We start from the raw sequence: 26,217 nt of genomic DNA, 5'->3' as shown, positions 1-26,217 counted from the left end.
ACCTCTACCCCACTCATCTTCTCTAACTTAGCCATATCAATGGGAAGAAGAAGAGATTTCTCTAGGGCCTCGGCTACGAGAGCCCCCTCGTCTCCTTGAGACTCTCGTATCGACGCGTTGTCCATTAGGGCTGGTCGTGGAGCATGGCAGCAGGCAGCCATGCTTGAGCCTGGGGCTGCTGGATGACCTTCTTGCCTCTCTTTTATCCCGAGCTTCAATTGCTTTGGGGTCTACGAGTCTTACCCTCCTCGGGCGAAGAATGAGATTTGCTCCCATCCATTGCCTCTTACCCTTAGAAAGTCTTTTCCTTTTCGGATCAGGAGACTCAGTAGAGGGCAGCTACGTTAGGTGGAGGATGACCTGGTTTGCATGGTTGGAATCTGGGGCTGAGGTGCTGGGGGCTGGGATTGTAACTCCCCTGGTACATCCTTCTTGGAACCGCCTTCGAGCAGGTCAAGAAGATTGGTCTGGGGCTGTCTCTTTAAACCCATCTCAGCCTGGGTACCAACTTTTAGGGACTGAAGATCAGCTTCGGACAATTGAGGATCTCCTAGGTCACCGGGAGGATCCTCGGGCTGATCAGCTAGGTCAAACACGCTATACTCGTCCTCGGAGGAACTCAATTCGACCACCTCCCTTGTTTTCTTAAGTGGTCCTCTCTCGGCCACCGTTACTTGCCGGGATGAAGAGGAACCTGATAACGGAATACCTTCGGGTATGTAAGATCCCCCAGTAAAAGAAAAACCGCTCTCCACCACGGTGATCTGCGTAAGCCGAGGATCACGAGCTCTAATTACGTGCTGCGGAACAGGGAATGACGTTTGAGCTGGGTCACACCCGAGGATTTTATGAGCAGCTCTGACTTGGTTGTCAGGTTCGTTCAAGAAGAGTTCCGACCTGAGAACGGTTTCCAAATCCGCTTTATTAACCAGGTGAAAGTGACGTGCAAAAGCGTGTGGATCTGTGAAAAGAAAAGTGAAATTCTTATGATTAGTCAACCAAATCGAGTATACAAATGTAAAACTTGAAGACACTGAAACCTAGATTATCTTGTACTTCGGACGCCCTACCTGGCTTCCCCTCTACGGTTGGGCAATGAAAGCCGTCGTGCCATTCTCCCCACACTATGAGGAAATCTTGGTTCAACCCTTTATTGGAGTCAGGAAGACACTGGATAAGACGAACCCTATCGTCCCTTGTCTTCATATAATACGTCTTACCCCTCAGGTGATGAAGGTTGTAACACCAATTAACATCATGGTGAGTCAGTCTCAGCCCCATTTTCTCATTCAGGGTATCTACACACCCTAGTATCCTAAATACATTCACAGCGCATTGAGTAGGGGCCAGGCGGAAATGCCTAGGGTAATTGAGGGTCACCGGCCTCATAGGGATTCTCATCCCTCCCTCTACAAAAGCAACTATTGGGATCACGACTTCACCCTCTCTCCTCTTAAGGTACCACTCTCCTTCTTCGCAGTATTTCAAGTTCACATTATTGGGTATTCCGTAGTCAACAATGAATTTGTTCATCATCTCATCGGACTCGACCAACTCCTTAAACTTACCCATTCCCCAAAGACAACTAAGAGCTCTTGAAAAGAAAAGGAAGAGTGAAATCAAGGAAGTCTGGGGTCACTAGAAAAAGAAAACTTACAGAGGTATGACGATACTCTTCAGATAGTGTGCCAGTCGAACCAAGTTCAAACTATATGCATTAATAATGATAAGCGCGAAAATGATGAAACCAGGCAAGTCAAACAGGTGTTTATACTCTCCCCTAAACCTCCCCAAATGAAATCGCTTGCTCATAAAGGCAGAAGATCATGCCGTTGAAAGTGGGAAACGTGGTGCCGCCAAAAATTTAATGTGGGCACCCATTAATCCTCGAAACGCTAAAAACGCACATCGGGCAGTCAAGAAGCCGCCAGCATCAATATAAACTAAAGTGAGGCCATTCGTCCAGTGGATCCGCATGTATCAAAACTCTCCTCCCCGTTTGAGAGAACGTGCAGCAGAGTTTTGAGGGGCTATTGTGGGGTCCGTGGGCCTGATAGCCTCGGCCCATCATATAGCAGGCCCAAGGCCCGTGCCGAGGATCGCAAGCTATTCCTGAAGAAAAGGGGGGGAAGCTTATTCTCCTGGATCCACGCCGAGGATACCTTGTCCTCGGCCTGACAAGGGTGATTTTGGGGAGAGGTTAACCCCCAGAGTAAGCTGTCACTATTGCATTGAATGCACTCAACCAACCCCCCTGGCCGCATTAATGGGGAGGTAACCCCTTGGCAGGATAACGTTGGTTAGAGTGAGCCACTTGAGTGCGGATAAGGCCTCTGATGGGACGGACAACCAGAAGAAAAGCAAATAGACGATCAACAGATGGAAGCAGGAGATAGGAAAATGAAAACTATAAAAGAAGAGCTAGTAAAGCCAGTGGGGTGGGGGAAAAACCTTAAGACCTCCTCGGCCATAGGCCGAGGAGCATTCCCCTAGTTGTAAGGAAACACTTAGCCTTTTTTATAAGAAAAAGTTTGAGCGTGGTGATCGACGGCCAGCATCTAAGCCTGTCAACCCACTCTCTATAAATTTATTGTTTGGGCTTATTGGGCTGAAACCCAACACTCAATTCAAATTGGGTCCTTACAGTGCTGAATTTGGTTTCTTTTTTGTGTGGTTTTGTTAGTTGTTGGTTTGAGCTTCGGGATTAAAATCTGTCAGAATGCTCTGCCATGGAATGATTAAGCTTGGCTCTACTTTGCCTAATTTCAAACTCTTACTGCTCATTATCATGACAAATCTTTCATCATCAAAATCTCATTTCCTTTTATCATTTTAGCTTGTAGGCTGAGTTAAACCTTTGCTTTCATTGACAAAATATAGTTGATTTGATGCAAAAGGTGCTTCTTTGAATTTCTGTCCAATTCCTGGCAGACCACTTGAATTCTGTGTAGTACCAATTCTTTTTAAGTTTTACTTACCTTGCAGAAATTTCTGTCCTCAATAGTACTTGTGTATCAGTAGTATTTTGTAGAATTGTCAGCTAAATTTGTATCATAACATTTTTTGCAGCTTGGCATCATATTTCTACATTGCACCATATGCCCAATGTATCATAGCTAGCTAGTGCTTGACTTTTTAATTAACATATTACCTATTCTTAGAATTAGCTCTTGAACTGCTTTTGTTTTTTGGTAAGCATAATATTAAATCAAATATCCATTTCAGTTTACTTTATATGATTTCAATTGATCTTGTAATGTTTGTATGCATCACATTATTAATTGGGCTTTTGAGTTGATAGGTCAAAATGCTTGTGTGAAGGGGGTTTGAAACATTGAACATTTGGCTTACTGCATATAAAAGCAGAAATGTGTGTCATCTAAATTTTTATTATTAAATGGCCTTTTTCATTTCGTAAGTTTCAATAAATACTATAATTTTAAAAACTTTTACTGGACCTCAAGGCTCAGGCTTGATGCAATGTGCATGTAGGAACAAGCCTTTTTGAACTCTTGTTCTTTTTACACAAAAGTGTTTGGAATTTTGCTTAGCTTCTTACCCAATTCCCTTTCAAATAGAAGGTATGTTTGATAGAAGATATTGCTTTTGTTCTTATGTTGGTTCAGTTTTTCAAATAGAAGGTATGTTTAATAGAAGATAATGCTTTTGTTCTTATGTTAGTTCAGTTTCATGACTAAGTATATGGACCACTTGAAGTTTGTCAGTGTATTTGCTAAAAAAATGTAGAGCTTTTGACTTGATGGTATGGATTTTTGAGAAATTTTTCTTTGTGGATTTTTTCCCCTTTTGATGTACAGAATGCATTTGATTTTTCTTTTTGTAGAAAATGAGTTGGAGCAGCCTAACCTTGAAAAAGGTCTAAAGACGGGTACAAGTGTTTTTCAAGAAATCAAATGCAAGCTTTATGCGAAGTTCCATGTGCTGATTTTTGCCCATTTGTTTTGAAGAAAGGGTTTTCAAGTATCCCATGACTGATTGAAAAAAAAAAATATCTTGAAGTTAGCAATGCAAAATTCGTTAATTTGTTTGCAATGCCCATTTGATATTTTTTGTAATTGGCTTAGAAGATACTTAAAGATGTTGTATTTGTGTGTACATGTTTTAGGATTTTTTTACTTAAAGATGTTGGATTTGTATGAAAATACATTTAATGAATTTCTATTTTCTGTGTAATTTCTTAGTAGTATCGTTTGAGGATGGCTGGGCCATTTTTAACTCTATATTTCGGCAAATTTTTCATTTCTCCGCAAGGTTAATTCCATATCTTGTAGAGTAATAGTATAAAAAATAGAAACATAGACATATATAACAAGAGTTCTATTGAAATATACACTTGATTACAAAGTTCATAATATATAATTCTGCACTTGGTGTGTCTTCTACTTCTTGACTACACATTCCCGCCATAGTTTGCAATTTTCAGTCACAGACTCGCAGCTTGATCACTTTGACTTGTCTCATGATATTCAACTTGCCCCACCCTTTCCTGGTATGATGTCTCTTCATTATATAAGTCCTTTTGATATCAAAACTCTAGAATCTTAAGTTTCACAACACATGAAATGCAATCCCTTAGAATACCTGACACTTGGACAGTCTTTCCCCTCAAGTGATCGATGATTCAAAATAACGCAAGAAGTATACCAAGGATTGATGAAACCTACAGGCAATATCCAAAAAATGCCAATCCTGCATATTTATAAACTTCCCCATTATTTCCAACTAGTTGAACTATAATAATTAAGTAAAACAAAGAGCTTGTATTTTGATGATTGCTCATAACACAATACCATGTTTTAAGGGGGTAAAAGAAAGAAAATAGTTAACAACAGATTGAAAGCCAAATTGAACATTCACAGTATCTTACATCTGAGTCTATGCATCCTCAAGCCAATATAATTGACCTTATAACTGACAACGCTCTAAGCTTGTAAGGTGAATTAGTGCATTCATGCTTGCTTACTAGATAAAATTGTCAAAATTTTCCTTTTTCTTTACCCCTTAACCAATTAAAAATCAGATTGAACATCTGCAAACAACTAAATGAAAAGTTATGATAACATAACGAATTGGAAGATGAGGCAGAGTTTGCCTGAGTATATGCATAAACACTGATGATACTTCCTCCTCTGTAATTATTTTTCATAATAATACAAGGCTAATCGTACTAGGTGCTTAAAAAATCACTCATGTCTTTCTTTTATGTGGTCATTTTCACATCTTTTTTCTTAACTTATGCAAAGCATACGAAGTATTTTACAATAATTATTTCTTCACTCATCCTTTATCTTAAACTAGCTTTGCTTCTGCCGTTTATTCTCAAAAAAAAAAAAAAAAAAAAATTAGCTTTGCTTATGATTTTCCTTTTTTGTGTTTCTTATCCTAGTCTTAAGAAACTTGGGCGTGGTATCAAAAATATAACCCATAAATCCCATTGCTTTAAGAACAAATTCAGATAAAAAAAAAATCCATAAATCCCCCAAAAATCTGAAACACCCCACCAAGCTTAAAACCAAAAGCTTAAAAAAAATTAAAAAAAACACACACACACACACACACAAAAAACAAGAAACCATTCTATAATAAAAAAAAAAAAAAAAAAAAAAAAAAAAAAAAAAAAAAAAAAAAAAAAAAAAAAAACCAAGTCAGCACAACAAATCAATAAAAAAATAGCAGTATCATAGTTTTTTTTTCCTTCATTTTTCTAGCAACCAAACAGAGCTTATCAAAAAAAAAAAAAAAAAAAAAACAGAGAGAGAAACTTACTGGGCAGTGGCTGTTCCAGCGGAGCAGTTTGATGATGCTGGGCTATGAGATGTGGCATGACAAGGTGGTTTGGAAGAGGGTCATGGTTGCAGCGGCAGTGCAGGTTGAGAAAGAGTGGAGCTTGGAGATGGGTTGAGAAGGGAGAGATTTAGAAAAAAATTGTTTAGATCAGGTGGGTTTACTGATTAAAGGTTAACCATAGTTGGGTTTGAGCATTTTAGGTTTTATTTTGCGCGAAGGAGCAGTCCGACGATGCTAGAGTAGTGTGAGACTTGGCCCGCGCGATAAACGGTGGCTTGGCAAAGGGGTCATGGTGGCAACGGCAATGGCAGGGTTAAGATAGAGAGAGAGTGAAGCTTGGGAGATGAGTCGAAGAAGAGAGGGATTTTGAAATTTTCAAAAAAATGGGTTTGCTGGGTAATGGTTAACCACAGTTTTGTTTTTTTGTTTTTTTTTTTTTTGAGGGGGGGTTAGCCACAGTTTTTTTTTTTTTTTTTGGCTAACCGAGGTTAACCACAGTTGTGTTTGTTTAGTTAGGCTTTTGTATTTTAATTGAGGTGGCACTTTTTAGACCATTGATTTATTTTAAAGAGATCCTGTCCATGAAATGGACACTCCATTTCAAAGAGAAATGGAGAGGATTCGGATCCACGTAACACCATGGCTGTGGTGGTTTTGTTTGGCTGGGGCAAGGCCAAGCTTTATTAGTGCAACGGCATATAATTATCAAACAAAAATTAACTAAATACCAAAATAAATCCATTGAAATTGAAAAATTCTGGAGTGTTTTCACGACAACATAAAAAATAAATCCAATCTACTCTACATAAAAACAACAATAAAACATACCAGATAAAGAGAATAATGCAGCTGACCCTGGATTCTACCATATTCTACTTTTTCTGGATCTTACTGAGTTCTGCTATCTCTCTGCCTGTAAATGCAATATAGAATTGTTATCATAAAATTTCAGGAAGGCAGATGATATGCTTATTATGAACTGTTATTATATATTTGCATAAAAGTACCTGGAAAAGAGTGTAGTGTCTGCTTCTACTATTCTTTCTTATCTTATGGAGTCTTAACAAAATTCAATGCTCATTTTCTGGGTCATAGATGAACCTGCCATCAAGCTGAACACAAGGGATGAGGGCAATCTTGGACCACTCTTGTCCTACAAATTTCTTGCAGCGTTCTTTTAGCAGAGGACATCCTTGGATATGAAGTTCAAGGAGTGAGGGCGGCAGACCATCCTTTGGAAAGGACTTGAGCCATTCGCACTGATAGATTGACAGATATTCAAGAGAGGTGAGGATTTGAAAGCCTTTGGAAGACAGGGACTTCAGATTCGGAAAGACTTGAATGGTGAGGCTCGTTAGGGAGGCTGGAAGCATCATCTCTGGAAAGGAAACTAGATTTGGACATCCACCTCTAATGTTAAGTTGTCTAAGAAAGGTGAACTTGTCCAAACCCCACTTAAACAAGGCTGGATAGATTTTGAGATCACAGATAAAAAGTGATGTTATGTTGGTAGGAAAACCTTCTTCCGGAAATTTTACAATGCCTGGACACTCCCATACATTCAATTCTTGAAGAGAGGTGAGGTTGTGAATGCAGTTGGGCAGGGCCTGCATATCTTTACAACCGAAAATCCAAAGCACTCTCAGGCTGGTTGGGAGCAGCCCTCCGTCTGGGAAAGTTACAAGACTTGGACAATTCCAAATGTGAATCTCATCTAGAGAACTGAGGGTGTGTATGCCCATGGGTAAAGATTTAAAGTTGTCACAATCTGAGACCCTAATGCGTTCAAGAGATGAGTTGTCATGTAACCTCTCTGCTATTGACTCAAGGTTTTGACAAGAGCTAATGTGGAGCTGTTTAAGTGTTGCAGGTAACTCTCCACTTGAAGTTAAGGACTTGAGTGAAGGACATTCAACAGCTTCCAAGTACTCAAGAAGAGACTTGTTGCTGCAGAAATAATTGATATCATCCTTTTCCAGCAAAATCAGCATATTCTTGCAACGATCAATCTTTAGCCACTTCAGAGTTGGAGGTAGCTGGCCTATTGCAAAGGATGTTAATGAATCACATCTATCAATAGAAATACGCTCAAGACAGGTGATGTTGTACATCATTGCCTTGGGTAGAGATACCAGGGCATTGCAATTTATGATCTCAATTTCTCTCAGTGTGGATGGCAAACCCAATTGCAGCTGCTCTTCTACTTCTTCTGCCACCAAAGACATTAGTTTAGGACAAGTAGAAATCTTCAGAACACGAAGAGAACGAAGATGTTGTAATCCCACATCATTTGACCACAAAGACACCAGCTCCTCACAATTATCAATAGTCAAGTCTTCTACCTTTTCTAGTCCTTGTATAGGCCCTCCCGTTTGACATGTGAATTCTGACATTGTTGAAAGAAATGTGAAGTTTAGTGAGCTCAACTCAACCTTACCTCCTTGTACTACCCCTTTGGATTTCTCAATTTCTAGATTGCATAGCATTGGAAAGCTTGAAACTGAAACCACCAACTGTCCACATCGATTTATCACAAAATTTTCCAGTGAAGGAAGCTGGTTTGGTAACTTCCCCAATAGCTTGGGACAACTTGTAATAGAAAGCTGGCGCAGGCATGGGAATTCTCCATAAGGAGTCCAGCTCTCCCATTCCTGCATATTCTCAAAACACAAAGTTTCCAAGGATCTAAAAGGTTGCGAACAACCTTCCCCATAAAACTCAGGACCAACATTATTCACTCTGGCCATTCCTTTGATAAAAAGGACTTTGAGTGATGGTAGTTGTCCGACTGGTGGGAGGGATGTGCACTTTTTACAATTTTCAATCCTCAGGAGCACCATATTAGGAAATGAAGGACGTCTTAACCAAGTTGGAAATCTTGTACCGCCATAGCACCTGATAGTGAGCTTTTTCAAAGCCTTGGGAGGCTGTAGCATGTTAAGTACGTCTAATTCATTTGTTCTGTCTTGTGACTCATCAATTTTGCTACTCCATTCCAACAGCAACTCATTGAGACCGGGCTTACCAATTAAATTAGCATCCCTTGCATCCACGGGTACAGTGACATTCTCCAATCTTGAAATGCAAAGTGTCCCTTGAATATGTGTCAAAAACCCAAGCTCCTTTAGCTTGGAGCAATGGCCTTTTCCTACAACTAGATTAGACAATGTCCGGAGACAAGTTAATTTACCTAGTTGTGGAGGCATTCCTTCCAATGAATCTGCTTTTAGAATATTGAGGTGGCGCAGTTTGACAAGATTCCCAAAATTTGAAGGCAATTTCTTTAGATAAACACAGTTCTCTAATATCAATGTTTGTAAGTTGCAGAGAAAGGCTATTGATTCAGGCAAGCCTCTGATTCTAGTATGAGAAAGATCAATGTACCGTAGATGCTTCAGATCAACAATGGAATCAGGTAGCTCAGTTATGCAGTATCCACTCAAAGAGAGCACCCTTAATTTTGGAAAAAAATTAAAAGGAACATTACTAGTCAAGTAACAGTTCCCTGGATTTGGCAACATAAGAGGTAGAAAGGTACGTATACATGTGACTTCAGAAAAAGCCTCAAACCTTTTAGTGCCATCATATCGGCCACCAAGGTAAGATAAATGCCGGACCTGTTTAGAAAATTTCCCTATGTTATTAACCTCCAATTTATCTCCCATTCTAAAGCATATGTCTCCTGCAACCCATTGAGCCAAATCATTGATGAGATCATGCATTAGAAACCGTGATTTATCCTTGCTTGATTGTTGAAAAAAAGACCTTGACAAGAGATTGCGAAAATACTCACTACCCAAATCTTCCGGTGATTTTCTCCCATCTTCTAGCTGTATTAAACCTTCTGCCATCCATAATAGTACCAACTGCTGTTCCTCAAATTCGTAGTCCTTGGGGAGTATTGAGCAATATGCAAAGCACCTCTTTAAATGTGAAGGGAGATGGTAGTAACTCAACATAAGAGCTGGAACAATTCCACTTCTCTCTTCTGGAATTTCCCATATCTTGCTATTTAGCACATCTGCCCACTCAGAACGGTCTAGTTTAGTGCGTAAGAGGCCTCCAAGGGTCTTTGCTGCCAAAGGCAAGCCTTTACACTTTTTAACAATTTCCTCACCAATATCTTTAAGGTCTGGATGTGCATTAAAGTCTTTGGTCCCCAATGCATTTCGGGTAAATATAGACAAACAAGCATCATCTGACAACTCTTTCAAAGCAAAAGTTGGAATGGTGCCCATCATTGATGAAACACTTTCATTGCGAGTTGTGATTACAATCCTACTTCCTGGAGCCCCTACTTCAAAAGGAGCACGGAGAATGGTCCAATCGTTGTAGTTTTCATTCCAAACATCATCCAAAATGACTAGAAACTTCTTTGCATACAGTTTTTCCTTTAGTTTCACTTGCAACAAATTTAAGTCATTGTCATCACAGTAATCAGAGGAGAAAGATTTTAGAATTGTTTTTGTAACCTTAACACCATCAAAATCTTCAGAAACACAAGCCCAAGCTTTCATATCAAAATAACTATTCACTTTAGCATCATTGTATACAAGCTGGGCAAGAGTTGTCTTTCCTATACCTCCCATACCAACAATGGGAATCACAGACACTTCATCAGCACTACAATTTTCACTAAACAAAAATTGAAGGATACCTTCTTTATCATCTTCCCTACCATAAACATGAGCTTCATTCACTAAGGAAGTTGGGGGCAATCTCCCTCTTGTTCCATACGACTTCCTATCAACATTTTCTCTCAAATCCAGCTTACTTTTTTTTGTCATTATATCTTCATATCTAGCACTGATTTCTTTTGTCTTTGACCCCATCCTACTATTGCTCATAAGAGCACTTGGACTCAAAGATGTAATATAAGTAGAGATGAGCTTCTGTACCTTACTTGTGCTGGCCTCATCTTTACCCTTCAACTTGTGTAGCATTCCTTCTGTGGCAAACTCATCCAGCATGTCTTCCAAATCGTAAGCGAAGTCTCTGAGATCATCCAGCCACCTTTTCACAGCCCTCTCAGTTTGTTGCTTCTCCTCTGCATCTTCTAGCGCTGCCTTAATTTCTGGCAATGTATTTTTCCACTTCTCCAGCTCCTTTTTAACTTCCTTTGGATGTGCATAGTTCAACAGCTCTGTAGACAATCTCTCAAGCACTGCTTGAATGAAGGCAGAAAGAATGGCCTCTGCCATAGCCAATGTTTTCTTTGATAGAAAGGGAATGAAAGAATGAGGGAATTATGCAAAGATAACCTTGCTCGGTCTCAAAAGTTTTTATTGCAACAATTCAAATTGGTTTTTGAGGAGCATCGGCTATTTGTGGAGTAGATGGATTATTGCATAAATGTTTCTGCTTTGTATTGTGCATGCTCTTTGTTTGTCACCATTATCCGCCCACCAGTAAATATTAAATAATAATTAGAAGAAAAACAAGAAGCTTGTTTCTTGCAAAACACGGTTTAGAATTCTTTATCACTAATTATTCTATGCTCATTAATTCGTGGTAATTTCTCAGTTATCATCATCATCATCATCATCATTATTATTATTATTATTATTACTACTACTACTTTGGCAAGAAGAAAAGTCTAAGAGGAAACTTCTATCTATTTGATCAAAACAAAAATACCAATCAAATTCTCAAACACAATTAAATGTCTTGTCCCTCTAAGATATAGGGGCGGTGTTAGCTTTGGTTTAGGATTTAAATGAACCCCTGAGCTAGTAATTAATATATATATATATATATATATATATATATATATGATTTAACCCTTAAAATAAAAATTTGAACATCTTGAGTCCTAAATCTAAATCTTAAGTCCAAATCCAATTGAAATAAACTTAAATACTATCCCTTAACAATATATTCTTGCAAATAGAGTTACAATTAATTAAATTTTTTGATCAAATCTACAAGTGCAGTGGCTGAATTTGAATGTGTTTTTAATTTGATATTTGTTAATTAAGTGGGGATTAAGGCATGAGCCACTTAGTCAATTAATAGTTAGTAAATGTTAACAGTAAAAGACAATTAAACAATTAGAGAAGGGATGATTCTAAAAAAAAATTAAAAATTAAACAAAGGACGTGGTACCGGGAAATGATTGAGTGAAAACAAAAACAAATGTTAACTCAACAAAATTTTTCTTAAAAGAATTACAAAGAACAATAGTTGCCAAAGTTGATTTGAATTGTTAAATAAAGTTCAATTCATTTTATTTTTGATCAAATCCATGAGTGGAGAGGTTGAATTTGAATGTGTTTTTTAATTTGTTATATGTTGAGTGAGGATTAAGGCATGGGCTAGTTAGTTAATCAACAGTTAATAAATGTTAACACTAAAAGAAAATTAAATAATTAGATAAGGAATGATTTAAAAAAGAAAAAGAAAAAAGACAATGGGCGTGGGATAGGGGAGTGATTGAGTGAAGACAAAAACAAATGTTAATGCAACAAAAATTTTCTTCATAGAATTACAAAGACCAATAATTGTCAAAGTTGAGTTGAATTGTTAAATAAAATGACAATTAATTTATACTTTTAATCTAATTTGCGAGTGGTGTGGTTGAATTTAATGTGAATTTTATTTTTTACTTGTTAAGTGGGGATTAGAGTATGGGCCAATCAGTTAATCGGTAGTTAGTAAATGCTAATACTAAAACAGTTAAACGATTAGACAATGGGTGATTCTTAAAAAAAAAAAAATTAGACAAGGGGGTGTGACAAGGGAGTGATTGGGATTTGAGAAAGAAAAAAAAATGTTAACACAATAAAAATTTTCTCAAATAGAATTATAAAGACAATTAGTTGTCAAAGTTGAGTTAAATATATATATATATATATATATATATTAAAAGCTAAACGTAGCATTATATTGTTATTACGCTCAAATTAACACATTAGTGTCCACATCATTATCTTTTTCTTTCTATTTCCTATAATTGTTTTTAACATATTTTTTTATTTATAATTTACACTTCTCCTACCTTTCTCCCTCCTTTACCTATTCATCTCCCCACTACTTCTCCAACATTTCTACCTCCTTTACCTTTTCATCTCCTTACTACCCTTTACATTAATATCATTCTTCATATTTCCCTTCATCTTCCTCCATTTTTGTCTCTTCTTATTTACATCCTCTTACTATTAATTTGTCACTATCTCTTCCATTCTATATATAGTTTTCCCTCACAATAAAAAAAGTTGTTTCTCTCTCTCTCTCTCTCTCTCTCTCTCTAAATTTTTGGTGGTTTTTTATTTTTCTTGCATCTCTGCTTTAAGTTGATAATTTTTTATATTATTTAAAACTCTACTTTGGGTTAATGTGATTTAGTTTTTTTTTTTTTAAATTATTGTTGTTGTAGTTTTTTTTTTTTAATTTTATTTTATTGTTAAATTTTATCTTGTTGCATTATAAAAAATTAAATATAGCATATAAAAATATAATATTATTCTATTAAATAGCGTGATTTGGGTAATTTGGTATTTATTCTATTACATAGCATGATTTTTTATAGTGCTCAATTTAGATGTTAAACTATGAGACTTTACTAATTTTTGTTTATTTTTATATCCTTTGTGGTGGGTAAAGTACTCTATAATGCCATTTATTTAGAGAAAAGAAAAAGTTAGCCAAACAAAAATAATTAGATGGGTGAAAAATTTTAGCTTTTGCAATTTTATTTTAATTATTATTATTTTATAACAATGCATATATAGACACTTAATTCTTAGATTTTGCTAATAATTTTTTGTTTGATAATATGTTTTGGGTGGAGAAATTACAATTTCTGCCAAAAAAGAACTTAATAGATTGTCAACAACAAATTGTTTTCCTAATTGGTCCAATTAATGATTGCTAAGTTTTATTACTTTTTTTATTTATGTTTTCTGGTATTTTGGATTGTAGGAAAAAAAGAAGGTTTGAGAAAGTTTGTTTAAATCTAAAAGAAAATTTTCCAAATTTTATATTATTTTTAATGATTCACAAAATGTTATAAATAAATTTTATTAAAAATGAATATTTTCATTAACTTGCTTTTTGAATTTCTGAGAAAAATTGTATTGTTTTTATTTTGGTACGACAAAATTTATATTTATGATTTATGATTTTTCCTATAATAAATAAAAATATGATTATGAAAGAAATTACTCTTTATTAAATTAGTTTAAATTGTAAATAAAAAATTTAATAAAACCATCATAAATTAATTATCACGTGCAATGTGCGGGTTCACGACTAGTTGTTAAATAAAAGAATTGTACAGATTAATGATATAAAATAATTGATAAAAATATTTTAAGCAATAATAATTAAAGTTTAGTTAATAGCAATAATTAATATGTTTATTGTATTTTTTTTTTTTATATGAGATAGAAATCTCATTCTAACTTAATTTAAGTATATATGTGTATGAAACTCCCTCCTAAAGACTTGAAACCTTGCTTTTGCCCTCCATAAGAACTTGTATTTATGAAGTGACCATTACGTCAAGGGTGTGCAGTGATATTGTATTTAGAAACAATATATTATTTCTAATATTTAATCTTAGCAATCATAATTAGTATGTTAATTATATGAAGAAACAATATACCAAAAGAACTTATAGTTTATCTTTTAATTATTTTCTTTTTAGTACTATGGACAAGTTTGTAATAAAATCACGTAGACCACAAAATTTATCTCATACTCAAGATTCATCTTCTTATTAACCCCATAGAAGAAAAAAAAAAAAAAAAAAATCCTAGAGCTGGGTGTAGATCCATTATTGCATAAATATTTCTGCTTTCTGTTGTGCATGCTCTTTGTTTGTCACCATTATCCGTCGTCCAAAAAATCATAATTAGAAGAAAAATAAAAAGCCCGCAGTGTCTTTCTTATTCATAACACGTTTTTAGAATTAATTCTTAATTCATAAAAAAAAAAAGAAAAAAAAAAAAAAAAAAACACGTTCTTAGAATTCTCTGTCACTAAATTCTTCCATTCTTGTACGTCATTATTTTTTGCAAGAAGATAAGTCAAAGAGGAAACTTGTACCTTTATCTATCTGTAGAAAAGTAAATGCAAATCTTATGGGAAAAACAAAGACCAATCAATTTTTCAAATGCTAATGTCTTGTCCTTTGAAAGTTCTAAGATATTAAAAGAAAGAGAAAAAAATGGCCCGTGCAAATCTAGATAATGGAACATGTCAAGATTTTGTTGCCAGACAAAATGGTCCCCAGCTTAATCTAGATTGGATAGGTCAATGTTGGTTTCTCCAAGTCAAACATTATACAGTGTGCTCTTGTTTATTTGTTAAATTCATTCATTTTGGTAGGAGTGAAAACATTTACATTGTATTTTCTGTTTTAGAAAATTAAATTTGAAAACTTTTAGGGGTCATTTGGTAATGTTGTTCTAATAACGTTGTTTGTATTTTTTGAAAATATATGTAGATAAAAAAGTGTATGAAAATACGTGTAATATTATTTAAAAACTAAAAAGTGTTGCTTAAAATCATGTATCAAACAACCCCTTAATTGTGCAGGCGCTACAAAATTTAAGCTTGACGTATATTCATGACGTAAATAAAGAATGGCTTTCCCTCAAAAAAGAAAAAAAGAAAAAGAAAAAAAGAATGGCAACTGTTAAGTTTGACAAATATTTTACATACCAAAATCTTATTAAAACTTGAAGAATTCCATCCAAAAATCATCTTGTTTTTGTGTCAAAGACCTTGTAGATCAACTAATTACCATTTTCTAATTTCTCCAATAACTGTAGGTGTTCAGGATTTAAATCTCCCTCTACTAATTATTAAATTGTCAAGCCCTGAACCCAAGTTACCCAAATAATAAAAATAGACACGTGACAACGGTCATACGTTTACAATGGTCATACGCTTATAAAGTAATCACCCTACAAGTGTGTAAGGTCTTCTTAGCAACGAAAATTTATCCTTAAAAATTACATCAAATAAATCCAAAATACCTCAACAATTTCTTTATGAATAGATTTCCAATAATTCAAAAGGAACAAAATCCAAACCTCATGTACATAATGTCAATTGGCCAATAAATATAAGATTATTACAAGACCATCTAATCCCAAAATCACTAAACTTCTTTTTTGCTCACAACACAATAGTAAAACTTTTAAAACTTGCTATTCTTCACAATCTAAAACTGGAGGGAAAATGGGATGAGTTGACAACTCAATAAGTAACCAAATACCAATGAGTTGAAACAGATATATAGTTCGACAAAATAATATAAGTTTATGAGATCAAAATATTTCACATATGTCAAAAGTTATAATATACTATAGGTTTCAAAAAATAAACTAAAGATGTTTCATAGACTTAAAATAATTCGTAAATTCAAACATATTCACTTAACTTTAAACATATTCAAACATATTCATATTCACTTAAATTCAAACATATTCACATTAGGGTCCAATTGGATTTGAAAATTCACTTAACTTTAACCATTGTAATCCCTTATTAACTTAGGAGTTATACAAAATGTTGCATTTTGATCTCTTAAAGGGAGAAAAGAAAAAGAAAAAGAAAGTAGTTGAATACACTCAACCCCCTACCCTTGAAAAAAGGACAAATTTTTTTCTTCAAACTAAGTTGGAGGAATTCCCATCAACCTAATATGTGATGGTTTATAAGACTATCTACATGTATTAAATCACATAATTTATTATTTATTCAAACTCGTGAATAGTATTACAAACCACCCCATAAAGTGTTGAATGAAATTTTCTTCAAACTAAAGAAATTACAAGTCAAATTCTATCTATTTGAAAAAGTAAAATGCAACGCGTAAGGAAAAAAGGAAAACCAAATAAATTCTCAAACTCTATGTCCTGTCCCTTGAAGTTTTAAGATGTTAAAAAGAACAAAACAAATACAAGATGATCCGTGCTAATCATGATAATGAAAATGTCAATTTTGGTAGCTAATGGAAAGGTCAATGTTGGTTTTTCCAAGTCAAACATTTATTATATTTTTGTTAGTATTTGTTAAACTCATTTTTCTTGGTAGGAATGGAAATACTTAAGTAGTATTTTATTTTTTTTATAAAATTATATTTAAAACCGTATTGTTTTGAGGTGTTACAAATTAAACCTTATGATTTAAAAAGTAATAAATTGAGCCAATATTTTGCAGAGGGTGATAAATTTAACCCTAAACTTGAGCTATACTCATGACATAAATTAAAGGTGACAACAGATCTGGTTTTGGGACATATAACACAAACCATCTAATTTTTACTCGTACTAAATTAAAGAAAATCCATCTCAAACAAATCCCATTTATATTTGAAAAACTTAAACCCACCCATTTATCCAACCATAAGTAGAGTTGAATGGGTGATATTAAAGTCAGGTGGAAAATCACTCTTTAGGCGTGGTAGAGATTTGCGACTTAAAAGATTGACAACCGCAGCGTGGCCTAAAATCCTCTCGCAAAACCAATTGCACGAGCTGATGAACACCTGGTCAAATCAACCTAAAATTAAACATCTACAATACTGTTTATCTAAATTTTAGCATTAGTGACTTTTACATAAAATTAAACAATATTTTGAAAGAGAAAGTGTGGGGCCTGTTATTTAAAAAGATATAGGAATCTTCAGAAGTGGGCTCAGGGCCCAACGGCCCAATCCGAGGACGCTTAGTTATCCGAAGATAGTGTAAAAAAATTATTATTAAGGGGATAATATAGGAGAAAGGGGTGGATATTGTATACAGCGGCATAACGCACGTCCGAGGACACCAAAGTCCGAGGTGAATGTAACTTTCATTTTATTCAGGAGATTTCACAAAGTTGTATCTGAACTGGAAATTGAATATAAACCTAAGGAGGAGTCGGGGAAAGTAGCAAATATCTTCCAAGGCTATCACCTCCCTATTAAATGCTTTCCAGCTAACCTTCTGACCGCATAAATGTGGAAGTGATACCTGAACAGTAACTAAGCAGCTTTATGGCCACTGAGCAAAGGTTCCGGTAGGTGCTAGATGGGACAGAAAGGAGTTCCCAAAATAAGAACTACACGTGTACGATGAAAATGGAGGAAGGAACGTAGTATATAACATGGAAACGGATGACATAAAGAGAAAAAAGGAAGGAAAAAGTAAGGAAAAAGGAAGAACAGATATTCCATGCATAAGAGAGGCTCACCAAAACCTAGCCGAGGAGAATTTTTCTCATACAATTAGCCTTACATATCCCTTATTAATCAGCGAATATAACCTTTCCTGTCGAACAGTACTAGTTTTTGTACCTATGCTCTAAAAATTTATTGTTTGGGCTTGTTGCGCTGAAAACCCATGCATACTCTGGGTCTAATCCAAGTTGAGTCCCTACAATTGGCGCCGTCTGTGGGAAGAACTTGATCTGTTGAGAAGGAAAGGCAAGCGTGATACTCGCGATGAAAGAGGGAGTACCGCAGCAACCATTGACGAGCCCGCAACAGGTGGATGCTAATCAGCACCAGGCAGAGTCTAGGGGCTCGCAGCACAGTAATCCATTGGTAGCCCACGAACACAGGGGGGATCATGAAGGAAGTACACGAATAACCCATACAGATAGAAGCCGTTCTGGGGGAAAGGCCATGTTTCCCCTGTAAAGAGCGAAGGAAATATGCAGCGTGAGATTAACAAGTTGAAGAGGGAATTGCGACATGAGCGACAAAGGCGTAAGGCTCATAACTCTGGGCACTCCTCTGAGGAGTCGGATGACACCAGTTATAGGCGAAGGTCGAGAACTCCACCCAGCGAATCTTTTTCGTGTGAGGAGGAGTACCACCATGGGCGAAGGAATAAGAGTCCGACTCGCCAGGGTCAGAGGAATGACGCCTTAAACAAAGCTTTGAGTCAGGTCTCTAAGTCGCCCTTCACGCGACATATTGAGGACGCTAATCTTCCTCGGCGATTCCACCAGCCTGTGTTCACCATTTATAATGGTCGAACAGACCCAGTAGAACATGTTAGCTACTACAGCCAGATAATGACTATTCATGCCAGGGATGAGGCCTTAATGTGCAAGGTTTTCCCGTCTAGCCTAGGCCCAGTGGCAATGAGATGGTTTAATGGCCTGAGAACTAATACTATTGACTCTTTTGAGAAGCTCACCCAGGCCTTTGGTGCCCGTTTTATTACATGTATGAAGGTTGTTCAACCCTTGGGATCGCTACTATCCATGTCTATGCGGGAGGGGGAAACCCTGAAAGCCTACTTGGACAGATATTGGGAAATATTCAACGAGGTAGATGGAGCTCATGATGACGTGGCTATGAACACTTTTAAGGAAGGTCTTCCAACCGAGCACGGTCTGAGGAAGTCTCTGACTGGCAAGCCTGTTACTAGTGTGCGTCAGCTTATGGATCGGATAGACAAATATAGAAGAGTAGAGGAGGATCAGATGCAGGGCAGAGGAAAGTCTAAGGAAGTAACTCAGGAGAGGAGGGATTTCAGGCCGGACCGGTATAATAACAACCGACCTCGGAGGGACTTTGGGGGGCAGTCAGGACCTGCCAACTCCTAGGTGGTTAGTGCCGTGTTCCGAGAACTAGTGCAGCGAGTTCTGGAGAAGATAAAGGACGAGCCGTTCTTTAGGTGGCCCAATAGGATGGCGGGGGATCCTGCGAAGCGTAATCGGAACCTTTATTGCCAGTACCATCAAGACCATGGACATATCACCGAAGATTGTAAAAATATGTGGGACCACTTAGAACAGTTGGTGCAAGAGGGGAAGTTGACCCAACTTCTGCATCACTCCGGTGGCCGAGGAGGCCACGTAGGCTTTGCGTTTCAGGGGGATGCTTCAAGGGGACCTCCTTTGGGCACGATAAACGTTATATTTGCTGCCCCGGGGAGAACTGGGTCTTGCCCTTTCAGGGTAATGTCTGTGTCTCAGTGCTCAGAGGAGGGCTCCAGTTCGAGGCCAAAGAGAGCCAGACCGGGCACCTCGTTGGTGTTAGGCTTCTCAGAAAAGGATAAGAGAGGAACCATACAACCGCATGATGATGCTTTGGTGGTTACGATTAGGATCGGAGGGTATGACGTGAGAAGAGTGATGGTTGATGATGGAAGTGCCGCTGAGGTGATGTACCCTGATTTATTCAGGGGGCTGAATTTGAAACCTGAAGATCTGACAACATATAGTTCCCCGCTGGTGGGCTTCGAGGGCAAATAGGTCACTCTGTTGGGGATGGTTAGATTACCTGTGCAGACTGGTTCAGATATGGTGGAGGTGGATTTTATTGTGGTGGATGCTTTTTCTCTGTATACGGCTATTTTGGGCAGACCTTGGTTGCATGCTTTGGGGGCTGTTTCTTCCACTCTTCATCAGAAAGTGAAGTATCCCTCGGGAGGCGAGGTTTCAGAAATTTAGGGAAATCAGACCATGGCTAGGCAGTGCATGATAATGGCCATTCAACATCGGCCAGAGACAATTACTTCGGCTGCAGCCGAGGATGATTTATAGCAATCAAGGATTCAGGGAGCCCAGTTCGGCGCTTCCACAGAGGAAATGAGGTGTGAAGATTTGGAAAGGGTGAGCGTTGGTGATGATCCAAAGAAGTACTTTCAGGTCGGGGCTCAGTTGCCTTTGTCAGAGAAAGAGCAGTTGGTTGAGGTTCTTAGGAGAAACGTTGATGTGTTTGCATGGAGTGCCTATGAAGCCCCAGGAGTGGATCCGGAGTTCATTTGTCATCATCTGAACGTCAATCCCTCGTGTATTTCAAAGAAACAACCATCTCGGCGTCCGTCCAGGGTACACGTCGAGGCTATTAAAGACGAGGTGACCAAGTTAAAGCAGGCTGGGGCTATCAAGGAGGTATTTTACCCTCAGTGGTTGGCCAATACAGTCGTAGTGAAAAAGAAAAATGGAAAATGGCGTGTGTGTGTTGATTTTACGGACCTCAACAGAGCGTGCCCAAAGGACCCTTTTCCTATGCCCTGTATAGATCAGTTGGTGGATGCAACAGTGGGCCATTATCGGATGAGTTTCCTAGACACCTTTCAAGGCTACCATCAAATCCCACTGGCATTGGGCGACCAGGAGAAGACCGCTTTTCTCACTCCCACTGGAAATTATCACTACAAGGTAATGCCCTTTGGTCTGAAGAACGTGGGGTCTACCTACCAGAGAATGATGACGAAAATGTTTGAGCAGCAGTTGGGCAGAAACATTGAGATTTATATTGATGATATGGTCGTAAAGAGTAAGGTAGTGGCCGAGCACGTGACGGACCTTAACCACACTTTTGAGATTTTAAGAAGGCATAAATTGCGGCTGAACGCATCCAAATGCTCATTTGGAGTAAGTTCAAGTAAGTTCCTGGGTTACATGGTGACCCATAGGGGAATTGAGGTTAACCCTGATCAAATTAGAGCCATAACTAACTTGCAACCACCTCGGAATCCCAAGGAGGTCCAGAGGCTGACCGGGATGACCGTCGCATTGAATAGATTCATATCTAGGTCGGCGGATAGGTGCAGGCCTTTTTTCTTACTGCTCCACAAGTGGAAAGGATACGAATGGACTAAGGAGTGTGCCTTAGCATTTCAGCAGCTGAAGGAGTATCTATCTCGGCCACCCATCATGTCTAGCCCCGAGGTAGACGAGGTTCTTTTTTCCTACCTAGCGATCACCACTTATGCGATTAGTTTTGTTCTGATACGAGTGGACAATGGAGTACAGCGGCCAGTCTACTACGTGAATAAGTCTCTTCACGAGGCCGAAATACGCTACCTGCCATTGGAAAAGGCCATTTTAGCAGTGGTGCACGCTATCAGAAAACTTCCCCATTATTTTCAGGCGTATACAGTGGTTGTCCTGACTCAATATCCGATCAAAGTAGTACTTCGAAGTGCAGACTATACTGGTAGGGTTGCCAAGTGGGGCACAATTTTAGGGGCTTTTGATGTCAAGTATATGCCCCGTACTTCCGTGAAGGGTCAAGTGCTCGCCAATCTAGTGGCGAGTTTGCTGAAGGTCCTGAAGAAATAGAGACAAGCCTAGGTGGCATGGATGAAAAATCGGTTGGCCTCATCTCCGCGCAACCTATTTCATCCTGGACGGTGTATGTGGATGGGGCAGCAAATCAGCGGGGGTCTGGAGTGGGACTTGTACTGATATCTCCTAAGGAAGTCATCATTGAGAAGTTTCTAAGGCTGGGATTCTCAGCTACTAATAACGAGGCGAAATATGAAGCCTTACTAATAGGGATGGCAATGGTCAATAAGCTGGGCGGAAAAACTGTGGAAATCTTCTCGGACTCGGGGCTTGTTGTGGGCCAGGTCAGAGGGGAACTGGAGGCTCGAGATATAAGAATACAGGAATACTTGAGCCAGGTTAGGCGTATACAAGCCAATTTTGAATTCTTTAAAATAACCCATGTCCCTAGGAGTGGAAATGCCCATGCAGACTCTTTAGCTACTCTTGCCACCTCCTCGGCTCAAAACTTACCTCAGATGATCATGGTCGAGGACTTGGGCACACCTACCCGAGGAACAACGGAAACGCTACAGGTCAACCAAATCAGTTCAGCACGTAGTTGAATGGATCCTATAATACTATTCCTTGAGAAGGATATACTGCCCGAGGACAAGTCAGAGGCAGAAAAGATACGAAGGAAGGCTCCCCGTTTTTGGCTATCTGAGGATAAGAAGTTGTACAAACGCTCTTACTCTAGGCCTTATCTGTTCTGTGTACGCCTTGAAGCGTCGGAAGATCTTCTAGAAGAGCTACATGAAGGAATTTGTGGTAGTCACACTGGAGGAAGGTCTTTGTCTCACAGGGCGATTACCCAAGGGTACTGATGGCTAGGCATGCAAAAAGAAGCGCAGGAGTATGTAAGGAAATGTGATCAATGCCAAAGGTTCGCGCCAAATATTCATCAGCTTGGAGGAGTTCTCAATCCTCTTTCTAGTCCTTGGCCTTTCGCTTAGTGGGGCTTGGATATCGTTGGCCCTTTCCCTAGAGCAGTAGGAAATAAGAAGTACCTGCTAGTTGGCACTGATTATTTCACGAAGTGGGTTGAAGCTGAGCCTCTGGCTAACATCAGGGATGTTGACGTCAAAAGATTCCTATTAAGGAATATCATTACTCGATTTGGGGTTCCTCAAACTCTCATCTCGGACAACGGTCTACAATTTGACAGCAAGGCTTTTAGAAGGTATTGTTCCGACTTGGGGATAAAAAATAGGTATTCCACCCCAGCCTATCCACAGGGAAATGGACATGCCGAGGCTGTCAACAAAGTCATAGTGGGTGGACTTAAGAAAAGGCTGGATGATGCAAAGGGAAGATGGGTGGAAGAACTTCCGCATGTTCTCTGGGCATATAGAACAACGCCCTGACGATCAACAGGGGAGACCCCATTCTCAATGACGTATGGAGCTGAGGCCGTGATCCCTATTGAAACGGGCTTTCCAACACTGAGAACTAGTAATTTCACCCCATATGGAAATGATGAGCTGTTGAGGAAAAGTCTAGACTTGATAGATGAGCGACGAGAGAAAGCTATGGTTCAATTAGCGTACTACCAGCACAAGCTGAAGCAGGGCTATGATGCAAATGTCAGACTAAGGCCATTAGCTCCAGGAGACTTGGTGTTGAGGAAGGTCTTGGGAAATACCAAGAACCCAGCCTGGGGAAAGTTGGGGCCCAATTGGGAAGGGCCATATCGTATTACATCTGTAGCAGGGATATGGGCTTACTATTTAGAAGATTTAGATGAAAAAACTATACTCCATCCCTGGAATGTAAGCAACCTGAAAAAGTATTATTATTAACAAGTTGTGCTTTACTTTCCTTTATAATTTATCTTGCTCCTGCAATATGTGCTTCTGAAATGAATGGAAGTATTAAACAGAAGCTAAGTCATGTTAGGTCCTCGGACCACAACTTAGTGGAAATTAGTACACTATGAATGGAAGTATTAAACAGAAGCTAAGTCATGTCAGGTCCTCGGACCACAACTTAGTGAAAATTAGTACACTATGAATGGAAGTATTAAACAGAAGCTAAGTCATGTCAGGTCCTCGGACCACAACTTAGTGAAAATTAGTACACTATGAATAGAAGTGTTAAACCGAAACTAAGCTATATTAGGTCCTCAGTATTACTTTTGGGTTAAGGTATAACAAACTATTTAGACATCAAACTCAGTTGGAATCTATGACTTCTAAAAGGGGTTCGTGTGACTAGAGATACATATCGAAGTAGATGCTATGAGCATCACTTAAAGCGTTTCAAGGGGGTCAATACCTCTCTGGATGAAATGTAAAAGTGCTATCCTAGATACGTATATTTTTTAATGAATACTACAGGGAGCCTTTATAAGGCCGTGGAGGTCACTATTATAGCCTGTTTTGAGTTCTCAATGATTGTGTATAAAGTTATGATTCTTCCCTATAATGTCAACTTTCATCCTTTTACAGTCCGAGATCATAAGAAAAGTAGATAAATAAATGTAAGTAATGAAGAGCAGTCATACATGAAATTATATAAGTGATAAACGAAACCCCAATATCTCTTATAAGTTTTCAAAAAGAAGTACACATTGCAACCAGGAACATCCTTAAAAGGATTTAAAAAAAAGAAAAAAAAGAAAGAAAGGAAAAATGAGATGAAAAGGACACTAAAAGGAATTTGACTACAAGTAACTATTTGGTTAACTTTATTTGGAGCTTGGGTGGAGGGGCCTTGCCAGTTGCCTCAGGAGGAACGTCCTTTTCCTGCGCCTTAGGAGCTTCTCCAACAGGCAGGGTGGTTGAGGCTAAGGCCTGTTCAAAAGTTTGAGAGGCCGCTCCGTTTTTGGGCCCTTCTACTTCTTTAGCCGAGGACAGATCCTTTGCTTTTTCAGGCATTTGTGGCTGCTCTTACTGATTGAGCGAGGGAGGAGCCTGAGTCTGAACTTCCTTAGGTGGCTTAGCAGCTGTAGAGGATGCCTCCCCTTGTGGAGTAGAGGGAGTGGAGGCTCGAATAGCTGGGGGGAGATAAACATTTTCAGGTTTCCTCAACTCTGATGAGGATTCAACCCTAGCTCGGTTGAGAGCCTCTTGCCAGGTCAAGGAATAGTACTCCCGACACACAACGGGCACCTCAGCTTGGAAAATGTCCTCTGTCTCAACGACGCCCATATCGTAACCATGCTGCTCAGCGACGTCTCTTTCTTTTTCAGCCTCAGCTTTGGCTTTCTCAGCCTGATCTCTGAGCTTCTGGACTTCCTCCAGTTGTTTCTGCAGAGCTAGCACCTGTTCCTTAGAGGTTGCTAGCTGGGCATTGTTGTCACGCAGAAGCTGCCTTTGGTCCTCGGCCTGTCTTTGGAACCCCTCCAGAGCTAAGTCAGCACTCTTCCGGGCACTTTCTTCGGCTGTTAACCTCTTCTTCAGCTGCACAATGTTTTGCTCAGAAGCATTGAGTGTGCACACAGCTACCATCCTTTTCTTCCTCTCCTCATCTATTTGCTGGTGGCAGAATTCAACTATCTCCTCCAGCCTGAAGGTGGCTTGAACGGCTTAGAGTAAAAGGAATTAAAAATACACAATAGAAAAATGTGTATGATAAAAGACAATAAAAATATAATGGTAAAAGCGTCATACCATGCCCAAATATCTTTTGGTATTTTGAAAGACCTCATTTCTCTTGATTGCTCTCAGCTCAGCCATGTCCTCGGGAAGAAGAAGTGTTTCCTCTAATGCTGAGGCGACTCGGCACCCAAGTCCGTCACTAAAGTCCCTGATTGAAGCATCCTCCCTCAGAGGCTTCTCATCGAGCATAAGGGCTAGGAGCCAGGCCCCAGGTTCCGAGGACTGAGTGGTTGTCTTATCCACCCCTCGCTGTGACCCATGGCTTGTTTTCTGCTGCTTAGCAGCTCTTTGGTCCTCATCTTCACGGGTAGTGTGAGTCCTCCCTGCGTCCATCACTTCTTTACCCTTTGGTTCTCTCCTCCTCTTTGGATCGCTGGGCTCAGTCATAGTCGGTTGGGGTGACTGAGGATGTAGAGGAGGGAGAGGTGGGGGGTTGGGCTGAACTTGCTTTTCCACCACCCTGCCAGGCTGGCCCTCGATTACGTCTTTCAAGCTCCTCTGGCTTCTCCTTTGGATACCCATTTTCTCAGAGGTCACCTCGGGAGATTGGGGTTGGTTAAAAACTTCGAATTCGTCGGCAGAATCAGACAACTCTACAAGTCCTTCCGGAGTTTCTTCTTCTTCTTCTTCTTCTTCTTCTTATTCTTCTTCCCTTTCTTCTGCCTCTTTTTCTCTTTCTTCTTCTCCCTCTCTCACTTTTTAGGGAACGGAGCGTGATGATGAAGCTCCTGTAGAGGGAATTGCCTTAGGTGATGGTTCAGTGAAGGGTACACCTTCAGGAATGAGAGTGCCCTCAAGAACA

At 38.7% G+C, this 26,217-nt stretch overlaps 4 protein-coding genes across 4 annotated transcripts; 2 read left to right on the top strand and 2 right to left on the bottom strand.

The window, feature by feature from the left end:
- Positions 1-6,320: 6,320 nt before the first annotated feature.
- On the bottom strand, positions 6,321-11,009 carry LOC112012508 (putative disease resistance RPP13-like protein 1). Its single transcript, XM_065760244.1, has 2 exons — positions 6,816-11,009; positions 6,321-6,721 (listed from the first exon to the last, which is right to left on the bottom strand). The coding sequence occupies exon 1, from the start codon at positions 11,007-11,009 to the stop codon at positions 6,879-6,881; it is 4,131 nt and encodes a 1,376-aa protein (XP_065616316.1). The 3' UTR covers positions 6,321-6,721; positions 6,816-6,878.
- Positions 11,010-18,456: 7,447 nt separating this feature from the next.
- Positions 18,457-19,359, top strand: LOC136061867 (uncharacterized). The gene has a single exon (XM_065760243.1). The coding sequence runs from the start codon at positions 18,457-18,459 to the stop codon at positions 19,357-19,359; it is 903 nt and encodes a 300-aa protein (XP_065616315.1).
- Positions 19,360-19,443: 84 nt separating this feature from the next.
- Positions 19,444-20,208, top strand: LOC136061866 (uncharacterized). Its single transcript, XM_065760242.1, has 2 exons — positions 19,444-19,989; positions 20,047-20,208. Exons 1-2 carry the CDS (start codon positions 19,444-19,446, stop codon positions 20,206-20,208), a joined length of 708 nt encoding a protein of 235 aa, XP_065616314.1.
- A 4,496-nt stretch (positions 20,209-24,704) lies between these two features.
- Positions 24,705-25,937, bottom strand: LOC112006699 (uncharacterized). The gene is made up of 2 exons (XM_065760241.1): positions 25,433-25,937; positions 24,705-25,342 (listed from the first exon to the last, which is right to left on the bottom strand). Exons 1-2 carry the CDS (start codon positions 25,935-25,937, stop codon positions 24,705-24,707), a joined length of 1,143 nt encoding a protein of 380 aa, XP_065616313.1.
- Between the last annotated feature and the right edge of the window lie 280 nt (positions 25,938-26,217).

The sequence above is a fragment of the Quercus suber genome, unplaced genomic scaffold (genome assembly GCF_002906115.3).
Source record: "Quercus suber isolate HL8 unplaced genomic scaffold, Cork oak 2.0 scaffold_359, whole genome shotgun sequence".
In the NCBI taxonomy this organism is placed as follows: Eukaryota; Viridiplantae; Streptophyta; class Magnoliopsida; order Fagales; family Fagaceae; genus Quercus; species Quercus suber.
The sequence above is the reverse complement of the archived record's forward strand: the minus strand, read 5'-3'. Positions and strand labels throughout refer to the sequence as shown.